The 18,734-nt window shown below is 50.1% G+C and overlaps 1 protein-coding gene across 10 annotated transcripts in view; it reads right to left on the minus strand.

Moving 5' to 3' along the window:
• The window catches only part of Kdm2b (lysine demethylase 2B), a 125,286-nt gene that overhangs the window by 39,651 nt on the left and 66,901 nt on the right, over positions 1-18,734 (minus strand). For all 10 annotated transcript variants that reach the window (XM_052755359.1, XM_052755356.1, XM_052755350.1 and 7 more), the window contains one exon: positions 16,841-16,927. In XM_052755359.1, coding sequence (XP_052611319.1) covers positions 16,841-16,927 — 87 coding nt within the window. The remainder of the gene's footprint in view (positions 1-16,840; positions 16,928-18,734) is intronic.

An 18,734-nucleotide genomic window follows, 5' to 3' on the forward strand; every position in this document is an offset into this window, starting at 1 on the left:
AAATAATTCTTTGGCAAATAGTTTAACAAAACGTTGAGTATATAAAAAGTGGTATAGAAACACACAGTGGAGTTTCGTCCAAAAAGGAAATTTGGACTCATTATCTTTTTTTTTCCCCCCCAAGACAGGGTTTCTCTGTGTAGCTTTGTGCCTTTCCTGGATCTCGCTCTGTAGACCAGGCTGGCCTCGAACTCAGAGAGATCTGCCTGCCTCTGCCTCCCGAGTACTGGGCTTAAAGGCGTGCGCCGCCACCACTGCCCGACTGGACTCAATATCTTAAATGAAATAAACTAGTCAGTAAATTAGTGGTGGCATGGGACTGTAATCCCAGCATTTGGGGAGTGAGGCAGGGACCAATTTATGATACATAGTAAGTTTCAGGCTAGCTCGAACCAACCTTCCCCCACCCCTTTTTTTTTTTAGACGAGGGCTCGCATTATAGCTCTGAACCTCCTCAGGCTTCACTCCTGCTTCCAAGCCTTCCCTAATTTCTTCGCATGCAACCCCAATCAGAAACTCTCAGCATCCTGCCTCGGCCCCAGGAATCAAATCCATTTCACCTGTTTTCACCCAGTCTTGCCGTGTTTTTTCTAGACTCCCTAAATTGGAAGGATAAGTTATCTAAAGGCATCACGTAGCCAAACATTGCTAACCACAAATTCGAAAGGAGGAGGAAGAGGAGGAGGACAGAGGGGGAGGGACGGGAGGAAGGAAGGAAAAGTCACTGGCAATATATGATGGCATCTGACGACAGAAGTGTGAAAGATTGGTCATTGTTCTGGAAATAGAACAGCAGCGGCGGACAAAAAGATCACTCAGTGCCTGCCAGACTTTCTAATGGCTTCACCAAAGGCACCACCCCTTAATATCGCCATTGCTTTCCAAGAACACGTCTGAGGCGTTATTATTAACACAGCCGAGCAGGTTATCAGGGCTCAAAGCGAAATCCTTGGCTACAGACTTTAATTGCAGGTTACTTCAGCTAAGCGCTGTCTTAAGGTTCCAATAACGTGCTTCTAAAGGACACAAATAAACGCTGACAAATGCCAGCATGGCAAGGTCTTCCCGGGTTGAGGATGATACAGAGGGCCTGCCTCAATCTGAGGGACAAAGGGGACCAGAGAGGGTTAGAGCCCTCATCCTTCTCTTTCAATTAGTGTTCTTCTAGCAGCTCGCCAGGGCTGAGACGCGCAAGTGCGGGACAGAAAGAAGTCCATTAGGTCACCGTCAGACGCAAGTGTTTGGTGAGCAGGTCCAAGAGAACAAAGAGATGAAACTAAGTGGCCAAAACTTTATCTCTGGAAACTTCTGGAAATTTCTGCTACTGAGTTCATTCATGCCACAATTATTTCCCAGGCTCTTGGTATCTGGCATAAAACCTGGATTCACCAGAAACAAAAAGGATGAATCAGGCACGGCGATGAACTCCTTTAACGTCAGCACTTGGGAGGCAGAGACAAGCAGGCCTTTCCGTGAGTTCAAGGCCAGCCAGGGTTACACAGGGTGAGAGCCTGTCTCAAACTAAAATAGAATAGCCAGCAATCAGGAGGCAGAGGCAGGCGGATCCCTGTGAGTTCGAGGCTAGCCTGGTCTACAGAGTGAGTTCTAGGGCAACTGGAGCTAAGTAGAGAGACCCTATCTCAAAAAAAACCAAAAATCAAATAATAGATGAGGAGGAAATTAATAAGCATCTCCAGTGTCAAAGGGCTGGTGGAGGCAGAGGCCAGAGGCCTGCTGTAAGTCTGAGGCTAGCCTGGCTACATGAAGAGTTCAGCCTATGCTGCTGAGGGAGATACTGCCTCCACACAAAACCAGCTAGCTCTAGGACAAGCATCATCATACTCAACAAAAATGTAGATTACGGCCCGGCGAATCCCAGCACTCGGGAGGCAGAGGCAGGTGGATTTCTGTGAGTTCGAGGCCAGCCTGGTCTACAGAGCTAGTCCAGGACAGGCTCCAAAGCTACAGAGAAACCCTGTCTCGAACCCCCCCCCACCCCCCACCAAAAAAATGCAGATTACAACCTCAAAGCCCAGAGGGAAAGAAACTGGATGAGTCTGTCCATCAGGACGTTGGTAGGAGATGACCATGAATGGAATAGTGATCATACAGGAGTTAGAAAAGGCTAGAGCAGACCGCATGGCCTTCAATGGCTGCAGTCAGTCAGCAACAATGATCCCACAAGGAGAAAGCCGGGGAACTGAACAGCCCTAGCTTGATCTTCTACAGCTTCCCATCTCCTATGGATGCTTCCAACTCACTGAGCCCAACAACAAACCCGAGGACAGGGAGCCCTCTGGTGATGCCAGAAAGGCTGGAGTAGGGCCTGGACGTCTAACAAGGGGATGTGCAGCCCAGGAAGCACTCTGGTGAAGGGGGGGTGGGGGGCGCAGGCTGGTGGGCCACAGAGATTTGGACATGGGAAAGAGAGGGGAAGACGCAAAGATGGAGGCCGGAAGCCGGGTAGTGGTGGCGCACACCTTTAATCCCAGCACTCGGGAGGCAGAGCCGGGCGGATCTCTGTGAGTTCGAGGCCAGCCTGGGCTACAAAGTGAGTTTCAGGAAAGGTGCAAAGCTACACAGAGAAACCCTGTCTCGAAAAACCAAAAAAGAAAAAAGAAAAAAAGATGGAGGCCGGCAAGGTGACGGAAAGGGAGGGACATGGCTCCACTGTCATGACATGGAGACGGAACCACCTGGAGCTTCTAAGACTCAGCTAGCTGCAGGTGGAGCCTCAGGCCTCCAAAAATGATAATGAAGGGCTGTTATTTAAGCCCCAGAGTCCGTGGTGCTCTGTCACTGTGACCCCGATGAACTAACAAGGAGTGGAATGGAGGAGTTGAGTAAGCCAGATGGGAGCCTAGAGGGACTGAGCCTGGAGGCAAAGGGGTAAAACCAAGACCAGGATGCCGGAAATCATTACGGTCCTGTTTCCAGGGAGAAGCGAGGGCATGAACCCCAAGTCCTCCTGCCTCGGTAAATGCAACACCTGGGAGCCATCGCTGACATTTCTCTTTGCCCCAACAACAAACCAATGCTGAATCATCCATGCTGCTTCCTCTCTTGAAAATACACCTATAGCCAGGTGTAGTGGCCCACGCCTTCAATCAGGAGGCAGAAGCAGGAGGATCTCTGTGAGTGTGAGGTCAGCCTGGTTGACAGGGCGAGTTCTAGGACAGGCTTCAAAGCTACACAGAGAAACCCTGTCTTGAAAAGCCAAAAAAAAAGAGAGAGAGAGAGAGAAGAAAAAAATAAACCTACAGTCTGGTCTCTTTACTGACATGGCTAGGCTTTTATCCACACCTTCCTAACTACCAGCTTGCTTCCTGGTGCCCCAACTTTTTAAACTCGTCTTCAAGAAGCTCGATGGAGGAGGAGTTGCAGGAAAGACAGGGACATAAGTTGTCATGGTGCAGGGTTTCTCTCTGTGAGGATGAAAACGTCACAGAGATGGATGGTGGTCACGGCGGTGTTACAACACTGTGAGTGTAAGCACTGCCAAATGCAAATTTACAAACAATGAGAATGAATGAAACGGAAACAGAAGCTGGAGGGTCCTAAGTTCGAAGTCAGCCTGGGTGACCACAGTAAGACCCTGCCTCAAAAGACCGAGGGCTGGGGAACTATCACATGGATTGAGCACATGCTTATCATGCACGAAGCCCTGGGGTCATTCCCTGGCACACACAGAAAATCAAAATGGTAATGTGTGTGTGTGTGTATGTGTGTGTGTGTGTGTGTGTGTGTGTGTGTGTGTGTGTGGCGCAAATTCATGCATACGCATGCAAAAGCCAGAGGACCACCTCAGGTGTCCTTCTTCACCCTCCACCTTGTCTTTTGAGACAGGGCCTCTCACTGAAGCAGAAGTTCACTGATCTGACTAAACTAGCTAGACCACAAGCCCCAGGAATCCTCCTGTATGGGCTGCGTCTCCCCCTCCTGAACTGGGTAGTGACGAGTGTGCACTCAGGTCCTGTGATCGCACATCACCGTCTACCCACGTCCAGGATGTTAACTTCTGTACCCCATATACTTAACCACAATTAACAAAACCCACCCCTCCGAAAAGAAATCTTTCAGTGAGTCCCTCAGCCACTCCGCATCAAACCTGAATTCTTTTCCATGCCCTCCAAAATTCACCTGCACCCCCAGACCCCGCCTCACACACCTATGACCAAGTCGCCCCCAAACCTCTAATCCTTCACCGGTAAGCCTTCATCCCCAGGTCCCTCCCTCATCTCTCCCCTCCCCCAGTCAAAACCAGTCCCTCCCATCACCATTACCCCCAGCCCTTGTTCATGGTCCCACATGGCACTAACCCAACTGGCTAACTTTTTATTCATCTGTGTCCGCTCTGACCTATAGGCTCCAAGAAGACAAAGGGTAAAGCTGCTTTTCTACGTCCGGCAGCCTGTACAGGGCAAGTCACCTGTTCACTGTCCAACAAACAGAAGCGAGAAAACTGACCAAAACCCACTAATACTCCCAGGCGAGAAACGGGGCTAGGTCCCTTCTAGCCTCTGGTCACATCTTCCCCATTCAATCATGTAATCAATCCATTCCTTAATCAATATACTTAAACTTTGCTTAAATGTAGTTCTGTTTAGAGACCCCCTCGGTGGTATGTACGGTTGACTCACTGCCACTGAATCCATGGCCTGAACGACGCTCATCTGACGCATATTTTCTCGACATGTCACAATGTGCGCTCCAGAACAAGGAGTATTGTGGCACTGTGCTTGGGGGTAACTTAGGAAGTGAGAGAGGCTTTGGCAGACCTGAGTGAGCCAGGCCATCCCACGAATTGGACAGAGTGGGTCCTACGTGAGTCACCTGAACTGTGGCTAGACTTGAGTCAAGCTGGGGGTTCCTAGGGGAAATACGGATAGAAAGCCAACTTCTGTGCCTGTGAGTCTTGGGAAGGCCTTAGAGCCTGACCAGGAATTCACCAAAGGGTTAAAAAAACAAGGGTTGGGGATTTAGCTCAGTGGTAGAGCGCTTGAGCGCAAGGCCCTGGGTTCAGGCCTCAGGTCCAAAAAAAAAAAAAAAAAGACAGGGAGGTACAGGTGGTCCCCAGGGCACCTCTTATGGAAGAAGGTGTCCCAGAGTGGGAGCTGCCCAAGCTGCTCCTCTGATGGGATGGCCAGGTTGCCTACAAGTGAGGGTCACACACAGGGACTGGAGGTCTCATGCCGAGTTACACATTTACTTGTCCCCCCCACTAATGTTCAAAATACGTAGGCTTTGGTGGGTACTGGGGCTGAGTGTACCTTAACTCATGGCCACCCCAAAAGCATCAGAGGCAGCTGGCAACAGTAGGTGGATCTGGAGATAAGACAGTACAGGCAAGAAGGACTAAGCTGGTTCTTGGGATGGACTGTTAGTCCCTCCAAGAGGATATGGTGTATATTTCTCCGCTGCAAGAAAACATTCAGGGTGGATATATTGCTGGGCCACACCCTGTATACCACTGTTGTGGGGGGGGTTTCAGCTAAGAGTACACATGATGAAGTTAGTTATGTGTGGTCAGGCAGGATGGAAACCTACAAAACTGCCCCGAGTAGGGTGGTGGTGTTCTAACAATACCGACTGCCTGGGAGCCATGATGTAACTACAGAAGCCGTTAGAGAATTAGAAAGGATCGGGATTATTCAGCCAGCTCAGAGCCCTTTCAACAGCCCAAAATGGCCTGTGAAAAAACCAGATGGCTCCTGGAGAATGACTATGGATTACAGAGAGCTAAATAAGGCAGCCCCCACCCCACCCCGCCCCCACTCCACATCGTTCTAACAACCAGCACAAGCCATGGGGTCTTCTCCACGCTGTCTTAGACCTTGCTAATAATGCATTTGCTAGTATTCCTTTGGCTTCTGGGTCCCAACATCAATTTCCATTCATGAGGAATAGTCAACGACATTCAGAGTACTTCTACAAGGTTATAGTCACCATCCCACTATTTGTCATGGGAGGGTGGCCTGAGACTTTGCTTTGAAGGAAAGAGGATGGGGCCAGGTGGCGCACACCTTTAATCCCAGCACTCGGGAGGCAGAGCCAGGCGGATCTCTGTGAGTTCAAGGCCAGCCTGGGCTACAGAGCGAGATCCAGGACAGGCTCCAAAACTACACAGAGAAAACCTGTCTTGAAAACCAAAAAAAAAAAACACGAAAGAGGATGGAGATCAATCCATAGAAGATGCAAGGGCCACGCACAGCTGTAAATTCTTGGGGGGTATTATGGCCTGGTAAAATGCATATGACACCTGACTATGTTATTGGCAGAATCCTGCAAGAGCCTGTGTCTGTCAGTGTAAAGGATCTACAGACATGGGGGGAGGCAGGCTGGGGCAGGGTCTTGGGATATTGGCAGATTTTCATACCCCATCTTGCCTAAGCAGCGTGTCCTCTGTATAACTTGATCAGGAAAGGTATTATGTGGGGTTGGGACAGAGAGGCTCAGGCTTTGGAACAGGCTAAAATCCTTGTGGGACAGGCTGTGTGCCCCACTCTCTGAGCGTCCCTTCCGATTAGCAGTCCCCAGAAGTTCAGAAGGCTGGGGGCTCCCGCTCAAGACAGCGGAGCAAACGGTTCCGGTGAGGGCTTTGGTCTCCGTCACGGAAAGGAGCGGAGCTGGGTGCCCAGCACCAGAACAGCAACTGTTAGCATGATACAAGGCATTGCGACAGGTGGGATCTATAACTAGGTCCACCCCAGGGGTTGTCAATAAAGCTTCCCAATAAAGGGCTGTTTTTTGTTTTGTTTTGTTTTGTTTTTCCGGAGCTGAGAACCGAACCCAGGGCCTTGCGATTGCTAGGCAAGCGCTCTACCACTGAGCTAAATCCCCAACCCCAAAGGGGCTGTACTGAAGGCCTCTTGGCCAGTCAGTCCTGTAGCATGAATCTTAAAAGTTCTTATTAATGAAATCAACCCTGAGTCAGGTATTGGGGTGAACTGGAAGATCAGAGAGACAGAACAAGCCACAGCTACCTCACCTCGCCGGATCCTCAGCTGGTCTTGTTTCCTCAGACTGGAAGCTTCTGTGTCCTCATATCCGAATGGATCTCAGCTGAACTGCTGCTCGAAAGCCTGAAGTTTAACCAGCTAAAAGCTTAACCAGCCAAATGCTTCTAGTTTCTGGTCCTCATGCCTTATATACCTTTCTGCTTTCTACCACCACTCCCTGGGATTAAAGGCTTGCTTTCTGGGATTAAAGGTGTGATGAGTCACCATGCCTGGCTGTATCCTTGAACACATGGATTTCTGCCTCTGGAATGCTAGGATTAAAGGCGTGTGCTACCACTGCCTATCCTTTATGTTTAATATTGTGGCTGTTCTGTCTCTGACCCCAAGTAAGTTTATTAGCATGCACAATATTTGGGGGAATACAATACCACACAATCCCCTCTCTGGTATGGCACAGAACCACACTCTCCAAAGAGGGCATGCATACTTACAACAGCAAGGCATGGTGTCTACCAGCCCCATCATTGATTGCCATGTGGGCTCTCCTAGGACCACTGAGTGTCCTTTAAAGCCGCTGAGAATGCCCCAGTAATGGAACCCACAGCTAAGCCAGCTGAAGTCCTGGAAGGGATACCAGCCACCCATGTAGATGCCTTCAACATGGATGGTACCGGTAGACACACCAAACAGAAATGGATAGCTCTAAACTAACAATACACATGAACGCAGCAGATAGGATGTGGCTGGAAAAAGGAGAAGGCAAAAGTAGCTAAGGAGCTGAGCTAAAAGCAGTATGGGTAGCAGTAACTCATGAGACTTGGCCTTCGACAGTCTATACTGACGGGTTGTATACAGAGGCCTTGCTTGATGGATGGCCCGTTGGAAAAAGGAGGACTGGCAGGTGCTGGGTCGGGCACCATGGGGGCAATCAATGTGGACAGAAATATCTAACAGAGTTTAATTGGAATCCGTGGTCGTTTTCCAGGTGGCAGCCCACAGCTCATTAAGTCCCCCAGGCCGTTAGGAAGCAAATGCCCTTACCAAGATATGGGTCATTTCACCTCAGGGACCCCTGGTTCCCATAAAGTCTGGTCCGAGGGGATCCATCGTAGGTTGGAAAACAGCTAAGACCGCTGGCATGCCTGTGAAATAGCCTGATATTTTACACGCTGTCCAAACATCTGAGGCCCGGGGCTGGAGAGATGGCTCAGGGCTTAAGAGCACTGGCTGCTCTTACAGAGGACCCAGGTTCAGTTCCCAGCACCCACACGGCAGCTCACAACTGTCTCTAACTCCAGTTCCAGGGGATCCGGAGACCCACGGCAAAACACTAATGCACATAAAAGAAACCAACGAAAACATCTGAGGCCGGTTGATGGTTACAGCCTCGACAAATGGATGCTCTGAAGGGACACGTACATAACCTGTCCCATGAGAGATCGTCAGGTAGACTTTTGAGCATCTATACCAGTGAGTGAGAAAAGCAAATATGCCCTCCCCTGTGTGGTCACAACCACAGGCCTCTTACAAGCATGTCCATATAAGCGAGCAAGAGGGGAAGCCACCCTTAAGGGTCTCACCCAACTCCATGTCAGGTATGGGTGACATAGGCAGCCATTCCACAAACAATGTACAGAATGGGGCTGAAGACAGCCAGGTACTTTCAGCTCCCTTACAACCCAACTGGGGATAGGTTAATTCAAAGAAAAAAAAAAAAAAGGGTTATTAAACAACAGCTAAAGAGGTTAAACCTAAATGGTACCCTACAGTGGTGGGGAAAGACACTCCCAGAGGCTCTGAGGTTATTGGATGAAAACACCAGGGCCAGGGATGGGCTACCTCCCATTGGGCTGTCAGCCAGAGAAGCCCCGCCCCCAGGCCCCCCAAACCATAAAAGCTATCGCCACCGCTGCTGGTTGCATGCCAGAACCAGACAGTAAGGCCTTATGGCTAAAGACACTGCATGTGACTGCAAGACATAAAGAACTTAAGCTAGGACTGAACGTGGAAACTCCCTCCCCTGAGGCCCGCCCTTCTTAGTGCCAGAGGAGCCATGCTGGCGGCTAGGAACGGCTGCCACCGCTTCTGCCTGGCTATGGATCCTGGGCGCTAAAATGCCAACGTGCCAGGCAGGATGTGCCTGCTTGTGCCATCGTGGCTCAGCTATCATGGGTGACCAACAGCCTCCCGGTTGGGTCTAAGACCCGCTCCCCAAGAGGGAGGGTATAGTAAGAGGGTATTGCAAGCCAGAACAAAAACCTGTGGCTGGGGAGGTCAGAGGTCCCAATGGGGAAACAGCTTCTGCGGTTTTTCTAGACGGGTGTGATATGCCTGTCAAACGGCCTTCTAAACATGTGTTTACAACTATAGGTCACTGTCACTCATTATCAGCCTCAACTCGTAACCACTGGTGAGGCTCCTGAGAACAAGTGACTGTTATTGTGACATGGTGGCCTGTTTCTTAGCCATAGCTCTAAAGTTACCCCCCCCCCCCCCCCCCCGCTCCAAGGCTCAGGAATCATGGAAGAGGGGGGGAAAAATGTAGATCCAGAAAAAGGGATGGAGTGTTGTTTAACAGTCTTCTGAGTAGAGGTTGGTTTCCTAAACAGATTAAAATACCCCACCCTAGGGACTAGAGAGATGGCTCAGTGGGTTTAGAGCCCTGGTTGGTCTTCCCGAGGACCTAGGTTCAACTGCCAGCACCCACAGGGTGGCTCACAACCACCTGTAACTTCAATCCCGGGGATGCAATGCCCTCTTCTGGCCTCCAAGGGTACTGCATGTACATGGTATGCGGCTAGACGTGTAGGAAAAACCATATATATATATATATATATATATATATATATATATATATAGTAAATTGATTAAAAACAAGCAAACAAGCTGGGAAGGCACATGCCTTTAATCCCAGCACTCGGGAGGCAGAGGTAGGCAGATCTCTGTGAGTTCGAGGCCAGCCTGGGCTACAGAGTGAGTTCCAGGGCAGGCTCCAAAGCTACACAGAGGAATCCTGTCTCAAAAAACCAAAACCAAAACCAAAAAAAAAAAAAAAAAAAAACCAAGCAAACAAAAACCCACTCCATCCCACAAGAAACTCCTTAAGTAGGAAGGTAAACGACTCAACAAAAGCTTCAGGAAGTCCCTGAAACTGACCAGATTCACTAGGCCCCTCCCTGTCAGAGTAAGCAATAAAAGCTCAGAGTACAACTCAGGAAAAAGACTCTGCAGACAAACCAAGCTGCAAGGAAGATTCTCAGACAGACCAGTCTCCTGAAAGGAAGCAGCAGAAACCGGTCAGGCTGCCTGGAAGAGGTTTAGATCAACTGAGGCACTTAGAAAAGGACAGACTTTGGTCCGCCGTGGGTTCCCATCTGGGATGAGACAAGGTCTCTCCCACCTGGAGCTCACACTAAGCCGGCGAGCCCCAGGCTTTCATGTGTCTTGGCCTCCCGAAGCAGGCCAGTGCTGGAACGGCGGGTGGGCACCCACTGCTGGGTACAGCTTCCTCCATGGAACCTTCTAGAGAACAAACTCCGGGTCTCACACTTGCACAGCATGCACTTTAGCAGCCGAGCATCTTGCTTTCTCTGCCGGTCTGGGCTCCTTGTCCAGGCCAGCAGAGGCTTCTGTCATTGACTCCCATGCTGCCGTGGGAGCCACCTAGCACCTGACAGGGAGTTGCTGCCTCATGGGGGCTTTCACACAGTCCGTCTTGCTCCTAGGGAACTGGCCAGCTGACACTCTTGGCCTTTGACACCCTCTCCTCAGACCTTGACTTAGTGGCAAGGGAGCTTGCGTCTCAGCTGCCTACGGGCCCCAGGGGCGCATTCTTAAGAAACAGCTCTACTCCCTGCTCAAGAGCCTGGGGTTGGTTTCTGCTAGGGCAAAAAGGAAGAGATAGACAACAGCTTCTTAAACCAGTCTGTCTGTTCGTCCAGTAACCCCTCCCCAAGGACACACCAGTTCATTTCAGCAAAGCCCTCAGGACGTCCCAGAAATTAAGCTGCAGGGGCCAGTTATGGTGAGGCATGCTTACAACTCCAGCACTTGGGAGGTAGAGGCTGGGGGGAGGGGGGACCCGGAATTCAAGACCAGTTGTCCACCAATCAAATTTGGGGGCACCCTGGGCTATATGAGATCCTATCTCAAAAAACCAAAAAGGGAAGATCAAGGGCAAAAGAAAAAAATTAAGAAAAACCGCTGTTCTGCACGGGTAACTCAAGGATGGGCAATCCCCCACGCCTCCTCTGGGTCCTCTGCTTTTTCTTGATGCTTGGGAGGTAGGGTCTTACTCTGTAGCCTAGACTGGCTTTAAACTCACCCTTCCGGATCAGCCCAGGAGCGCTAGGACCGCAGGCATGTGCAGCTAGGAAGAATCATCCGCCTGTGGGTGGGCTGCTTCAGGGTTGTCAAGTAGTCACACATGTCACAACTGCATAGAGCTGGAATAGCTCCCTGACCATGGTCTAATGCAGAGGGTTGACGTCCTTGTTCTTGTTTGTTTGAAGCTGGCCTTAAACTTGCTATACAGCCGGGCGATGGTGGCACACGCCTTTAATCAGGAGGCAGAGCCAGGTGGATCTCCGTGAGTTCAAGACCAGTCTGGGCTACCAAGTAAGTTCCAGGAAAGGCGCAAAGCTACACAGAGAAACCCTGTCTCGAAAAACCAAAAAACAAACAAAAAAATAAACAAACAAACAAAAAAAAAAAACCTTGCTATACAGTGGAGTATGATTCTAAACTCCTGATTGACCCCCTTCTCTACAGGTATGCATTGCCACACATGGTCTCACCATAAAGGTATTTTACAGATGGTATCTTGTAGCACCTTGCCGGAATCACACTGCTAGCCCCTTTTACAAACGAATAAACTAAGGCTTAGACTTACCCAGGAGCGCACAGCTAGTCAGTGGCAGGGCCAAGTGGTGTCAGTCACCATGTCTGACTTTGGCCTTGCAGCACATGCTCATGCACTTGGAATAATTTCGAAGTTTTCAGAAGCAGGGCTTCCTGGGGCTCACCGGGAGCCTACTGAACTTTCAGTGTTGTCAAGGGCAGGACCCAAGACAGCCCTTAAAAATATTTGTTTAGTGTGTGCGTATATGTAGGTGACAGAGAGAGACAGAGAGACAGAGAGTGTATTTGTGCTGGAGGACAACTTGCAGGAGTTATTAGTTCTCTTCTCCACCACGTGGGTTCTGAGCATCAAACTCAGGTTGTCAGATGCGGCAGGAAACTCCTTCACCCCCTAAGCCATCTTCACTTCTTCTTCTGAGACGAGGTTTTGCTTCGTACCTCTGGGTAGGTCGCTATGAACTTGCTACGGAGCCCGGGCTGGTCTTGCTACCTTTTAACAAGTTTCCCAGATGAAGCTGATGTTCCCCAGCCTAAGGATACTGTCTCTCTAGGAAGTGACAGAGCCCTCCCCGATCAGAGGCTGATAAAGAACCACCACCGCTGATACCGGCGGCTTCACCCCACCCCATCGGCCATATTTCATTCATCGAATTACTCTGTAACTCAAGTACAACACAGGAAGTTCTTGGCCCTTTGACGGAGTGATCTGGCCTTTTCAGGGACAGACTGCACGTCACACCCGAAGGACCCCAGCCTCCCGTATCTAACCTATCTGCCGAAACGCAGAGGAAGGGGAAGAGAAACAAAGTAAAACCACAGGTGACATGGGACCTGTGTCGCTTCCTCTCACATCCTGCAACCGTCCTGTAAAGTCCCCAAAGAGCCCAGTGGCTTGTGACTTTCATCCCCACACGCAGGAGGCAAAGGCAAGTGGGATCTCTTGAGTTTGAAGCCAGCCTGGTCTACGTAATGAGTTCCTGGCCAGTCAGGGCTACACACAGTGAGGCTTTGCCAAGAAAGAAGTGGGAAGGGATGCTGAACTAATAATAATAATGACCACAAACCCTTCTGATGCTATAGTCCAAAAAAATCTTGCAATCATTGCAATTCAAAGGGTATCTGGTCTGGGCACTGGATAAAAGAGATTAAGAGCTGCTGGTCAGTGGTGGTGCATAGCTTTAATCCCAGCACTCGGGAGGCAGAAGCAGGCGGATCTCTGAGTTCTAGGCCAGCCTGGTCTACAGGGCAAGTTTCAGGACAGCCAGGGCTACACAGAGAAACCCTGTCTCGAAGCCACCCCGCAACAAAAAGGGGTGGGATTAAGAAGCAGGAGGCTTCAACAACTGTCTTGTTGGCAGCTGCGCCTCAATCTCCTCTTTGGGTGGTTTCCTTTGAGAATGGACCAGGCAAGCCTGTAGTTCAGCTCCATAATAAGGCCAAGGTCAGAGGCTGGGATTCAAACAAGCATAAGCATCCCCCCGCCCCTGCTGCCTTGCCTCCGGGGTCACAGACAGGACCCCCAAATCCCACCATCTGGCTATGAAAGGAAGCAGCCAGGGTGTAGACAGATCAAAACAAGTCCAATGTCACCCACGGAAACTGCCAATTGGGGGAACAGTGATGGATGGTGAACAGTGGTATCCTGGAGCTCAAGGACACCCCACCAGAAAGGACCTCACAGCACCTAATCAGTTCCAGAAAGGGGCTTTGTTCTCCTGAGGGGAGGTGGGAGATCAAAGCATTTCTTGCTAATCGCCCTTGAGTATTAATTACTTGTAGGGTAACCGGACCCAGAGCAGACCCTGCTCCCTGCCATCGCATCCTGGTGGCCTCGGTGAGCACCCTTGATCTTTCAAGCCCACGGGCATCACATGGGAAGGAAGCTAACTGCAAACCTGGGAACCCGGGGACCCCGTGTGGCCCAGGCGGCCAGTCGTTCAGTCATCCCTTCCTTTCCTGTGAACTTTTTAACCCTACCCGCCAGGAAATGCTCAAGGGTGGCGCTGCCCTCCCCGCACCTCCCCTCCGCCACATTTCACTTGAGTTCTCGCAGAAACGCTCGAAAGCTGTGTGGCCTGAGGCACGCCGTGTGCCTTTCGGAGCTCATCACCACGGAGCGTTATGGTGACAGCACCCACCACCTAGCTTTGTGGGAGGGACAAAGAAAAATCTAAAAACGTCTATCGCGGTGGACAGGGGTAAGAGGATGTGCAGAGACAGAGGTGGAGGATCAAAAAAAAAATTTTTTTTTTAATTAAAAATTATTGGCCCCATGTCTTGGCTCACTTGGGCTGTAACCCTGGCACTTGGAAGGTGTATGCCTTCCCATGAGGCATCCTGGGCTACCTACAAAGTGAGTTTTAAGAAAGCCTGGACTCCAGAGGGAGAACGTCTGCCCTGAACACCACTGTTCACAACAGTTTCTCTGAGGCTCCCTGCCACACATTCCGAGATTACAGTGGACAGTATCAAGTTTGTCTTTTTGAAAACCCCTGCTCTGTAGATCCCCATTCTTCCCCTGGAGCAACACCTCCGCTAGACAGGACGAGGGCTGCATCAGAGCCTTCCTGTGCTATCTAGAGCCACACAATCCCAGACCCAGCCAGGAGCTTCACCACACTGTCTACGAGAGCTCGTGGACTGAGACACGGAGCGGGTCCTATAACCCTACACATTCCTACCAAGTGGGGCAGATCTTAGGGGGATGCAGTTTTTGATCTCCTAAGCTCCACTAAGTTTTGGGGAATTCAATAACCCCCGAGTAATGGGCGCCTTTTCCTCAAACAATCCCCACATGTGGGAACAGAGGCTTGGGTGAAAATCAAACCGTGAAAAGAATCATCCGTGAATGCACCCTTCCACAGAAGTAAGAAACGAGCCACAGAGGTACTTCTGAGTTTTTCCCTCGAGTGCTGGAGTCCAAACCTTGAGTTCACTCCCACTAAGCCATAGCCTCAGCTGAGTCAGGGTCTTATGCAGCCCAGGCTGGCCTCAGACTGCTATGTGACAGAGGCTGGCTTCAAATTCCTCCTGCCTCAGCCTCCCAAGTGCTGAGGTGACAGATGTAGAACTATTGTGTCGTCGCCATTGAAACAAGTGAGCCATACATGGTGCCACGTGCCTGTAAACCCTAGTACTGGGCAGAATGAGGCAGGAGGATCTCCAGGAGTTTGAGGCCAGCATGGACTGGTAAGCTCTAGGGTAGCCCAGCTTACAGAGTGAGCCCCTGTTACAAACACACATCCGGAATTACCCTTAATAAACCTTAATAATCCATCCAGTTAAACTGATACCTCAGAAAAATTGTCATTTCGACTAGGGTCGCCAGATTTACCAACTAAAAATACAGTGCGCCTAAATTATATGTCAGATGAGCACAGTCTTTTGGACATAAGTATATCTCATATAATGCTGGGGTCACACCTATATGAAGAATTTATTTGTTGTTCATCTGACATTCAAATTTTACTGGGCATATTTTTTTTTTGTACAGTCAAGCAACACTAATAATATGGAAATTAATAAGGTAGCTTACATTTCTCTCGTGCTGTCTTTGAAATCTGCTGTCTATCTGACGCATACAGCCCCTTTCAATGTGGCCAAGTCATGTTTTAAAAATCACAGGACTACACACGGCTGGTAGCTGTCACTGTTGACAGTTCCTATAGGTCTAGAAAGTCCTTCTCAGAGTCAATTATAATAGGGAAAAAGAAAGAGTCAGAAATTAGCAAAACACCCGTTTGGGGCTACTTAATAACAATATTTTGTTGGAGATGAGAGTCAGGGCTTCAGGCATGCTAAGCAGGAGCTCTACCACTGAGCTACACCCAGAGCTCAGATAACCTTGCCTTTTGGCTTGAAGTTGGGAGTCCAACCCTAACAGAGCCCCCCCCCCCCCCCCCCCCCCCCGAGAGACAGGGTTTCTCTGTGTAGCTTTGCGCCTTTCCTGGAACTCGCTTTGGAGACCAGGCTGGCCTCGAACTCACAGAGATCCGCCTGCCTCTGCCTCCCCAGTGCTGGGATTCAAGGCGTGCGCCACCACCGCCCGGCCCAGAGCCGTTCTTGTGACACCAAATGTTCTGCCACTGAGCTTAATTTATTAAAATAGGGTAACCGTGTTGCTCTAGCTGGCCTTGAACTAGCCTCGTAGCCCAGGCTGGGTTCAAACGCGACTTTCTCTTAACTCCTTGGGTGCTGGGAGTGTGTGCCACCAGGAGCAAAAGGGGTTGAAAGACACTTTCACAGGGGACGCCTAAGACCATCCTGCATATCACACATTTACATCACGATTCCTAACAGTAGCAAAGTTACAGTTATGAAGTAGCAACAAAAATAATCTTATGGTCCGGGGTCACCGCAGCATGAGGAACTGTATTAAAAGGTCGTAGCAGTAGGAAGGCGGAGAACACTGATTTAGAGGTTGCTGACGGTGGGCCAGCCCTTGTTGTGAAAGCTTTGTGTGCCCAATCACACACTGAGTCCTCAGAACCATTCGGGGGGCTTAACCCATAAGGAAGTGTATACAACTTCTGCATGGAAACGGTGATGGAGCGAAGCCATGCACGGTCGCTGGAAATCTTCCTGTCTGTCCCACCACGGAGGCCTTTATTGACTAACACCCCCCCATCCCCCCCAAACCTGGTTTAGACAGTTTTATGTGAAATGCCGATTCGTTTTACGAAGAGAGGGAAGTTCCTCTAAATGGGAGGGGGGCGGTCCGTGGAGGGACAGGCAGGGTACAAAGCGAAAGACGGAGGGAAATTTGAGACAAACCACTTAATGACGAAGCAAGTCTCACTTCCGCAGTTGACAGGTGGCCACCAGGGGCCACTGCTTGCAGTTTCCATAGCGAGTGAAGGGAACCCTTTAAAAAGGAAAGCTTCTGCAGCGAACATTTCATTAAAACCATCCGGGCTAAGTGGGGTAGCCTCTCTCCCAGGAGCCAGGGCAGAACAGATCATACACGATGGGCAGAAGGCAGTGAGAAGCGGTCTCCCATCTGTGAGCCATTTGGGTCTTACCTTTGGAGTCTTCTTGGGCCAACTGACCACGGGGACCCCCGTGATGGCCAGGCTGGGGTCATCATCCACATGTTCCTTCAGTACATTCTGTAGCCAAACAAAGGATCGATATGAACCAGGGGTGAAGGGAAAAATCTCTAAAGGAGGCAAAATTAACCCTGCAAAGGTTTGCAAGCTGACCCCCTCCCCCACAAAAAAAAAAAAAAAAAAAAAAAAAAAAAATCACTGCCTGCCATCATCTACCACTCTATTATGGAAACCAAGTTACTCAGATTTCTTATGGACTCACAACATAGAACATTCCTCTTCCCAAAAATGTTTTGAGACATGGTTTCACTTTGTAGCTCTGGCTGGCCTAGAACCGATGGAGATTCTCCTCCCTCCGCCCCCAGAGTGCTGGGATTACAGGCGTGTGCCTCTGCACTGTCCTCCATTTACCAGCTACTGATGCCACTTATGGCATCCAACACTTGTCCAGAGTGTCACAGACTCTCACACACACAGTGGACTTTGTGTCTGCGGTGTACACTCACACGTGTGTGGTGTGTGCTGTCCTCGGAGAGCTCAGAAGCCTTGGAAGGCCTCCACTGTCACGCTCCAACTCAGTCCTTGGAAACCAGAACCTCTTTTTTTTTTTCTTTTTGGTTTTTCGAGACAGGGTTTCTCTGTGTAGTTTTGGAGCCTGTCCTGGATCTCGCTCTGTAGACCAGGCTGGCCTCGAACTCACAGAGATCCGCCTGCCTCTGCCTCCAGAGTGCTGGGATTAAAGGTGTGCGCCACCACCGCCCCAGAGACCAGAACCTCTTGATGAAAAACACAGCTCACGGATTTTGAGCTAGGCAGGCCACCAGCAAGCCTGAGTGACCCTCCTGTCACTGCCCACCCCAGCCCTGGGATTACAGGCACGCGCAGAACCATGCCCTGTTGATGTGGGTGCTGGGATCCGAGTTCTGTGCTTATGCAGTGAACTCGGGCAGCAAACATTCTTAACTGCTGAGCCGTCTCTCCAACCTGGTCTCACTTCTCAGCCAGGGAAGCAGGGATATGAGCAGCTTAGACCGCTAAAGCCCATGAAGTCAACTGTGTTCTCAAAGAGACAAATGAAAACCAGCCAGGAAGGAGGGTTTATGCCTCTAATCCCAGCACTGGGGAAAGAGAGGCAGGATGATCAGGAGTTCAAGGTCATTCTCTGCTACACAATGAGTATGAGATTAGTCTTCGCTACATGAGACCCTACCGTGAAAAAAAAAAAAAAATCAACAAGGCCGGGCGGTGGTGGCACACGCCTTTAATCCCAGCACTCTGGAGGCAGAGCCAGGCGGATCTCTGTGAGTTTCAGGTCAGCCTGATCTACAAAGCGAGTTCCAGGACAGCCAGGGCTATACAGAGAAACCTTGTCTCGAAAACCAAACAGAAGAAAAAGAAAAATTCATGGTCAAGGTTCAGCAGGGGTCAATGTCAAGTTGACAGGTCTGAGCCCTTAAATACAGGTTTTCCATCTTGTTTCTTTTCCTTGGGTGTCCTACAGACACAGTCATGTGTGAAGAAGTTCATGGGTGGAAGGTCTGGTCTAGAGAGCAGAGTACCTGCTCCCTCAGTGGTACCATGCCCAGCTCTTCCCCTTCCTAAGCCTTGCTTCCCCGGACTGTACACGAGAGATAACTCAATGGTGTGGCTTCTCATAGAGAAATGAGGTTCTTAAGTTGCTATGCAAAAAAGCTAAGAGTCCCGATCACCCTTTTAGGAACCTGCAAACTGCTCACCAGGCAATGACCACAGTGTGGTGTGTTGGCATTCCAACCTCATACATTCAAACACAACTGATGGTCCTGCCAGCGCTTATCCAGATGGCCAGCTGAGAGCATTCTTTCAGTGACATTTAAGAACATGGCCG

This window comes from Peromyscus californicus, unplaced genomic scaffold (genome assembly GCF_007827085.1).
Source record: "Peromyscus californicus insignis strain IS unplaced genomic scaffold, ASM782708v3 Scaffold_2__1_contigs__length_46816999, whole genome shotgun sequence".
Classification (NCBI taxonomy): domain Eukaryota; kingdom Metazoa; phylum Chordata; class Mammalia; order Rodentia; family Cricetidae; genus Peromyscus; species Peromyscus californicus.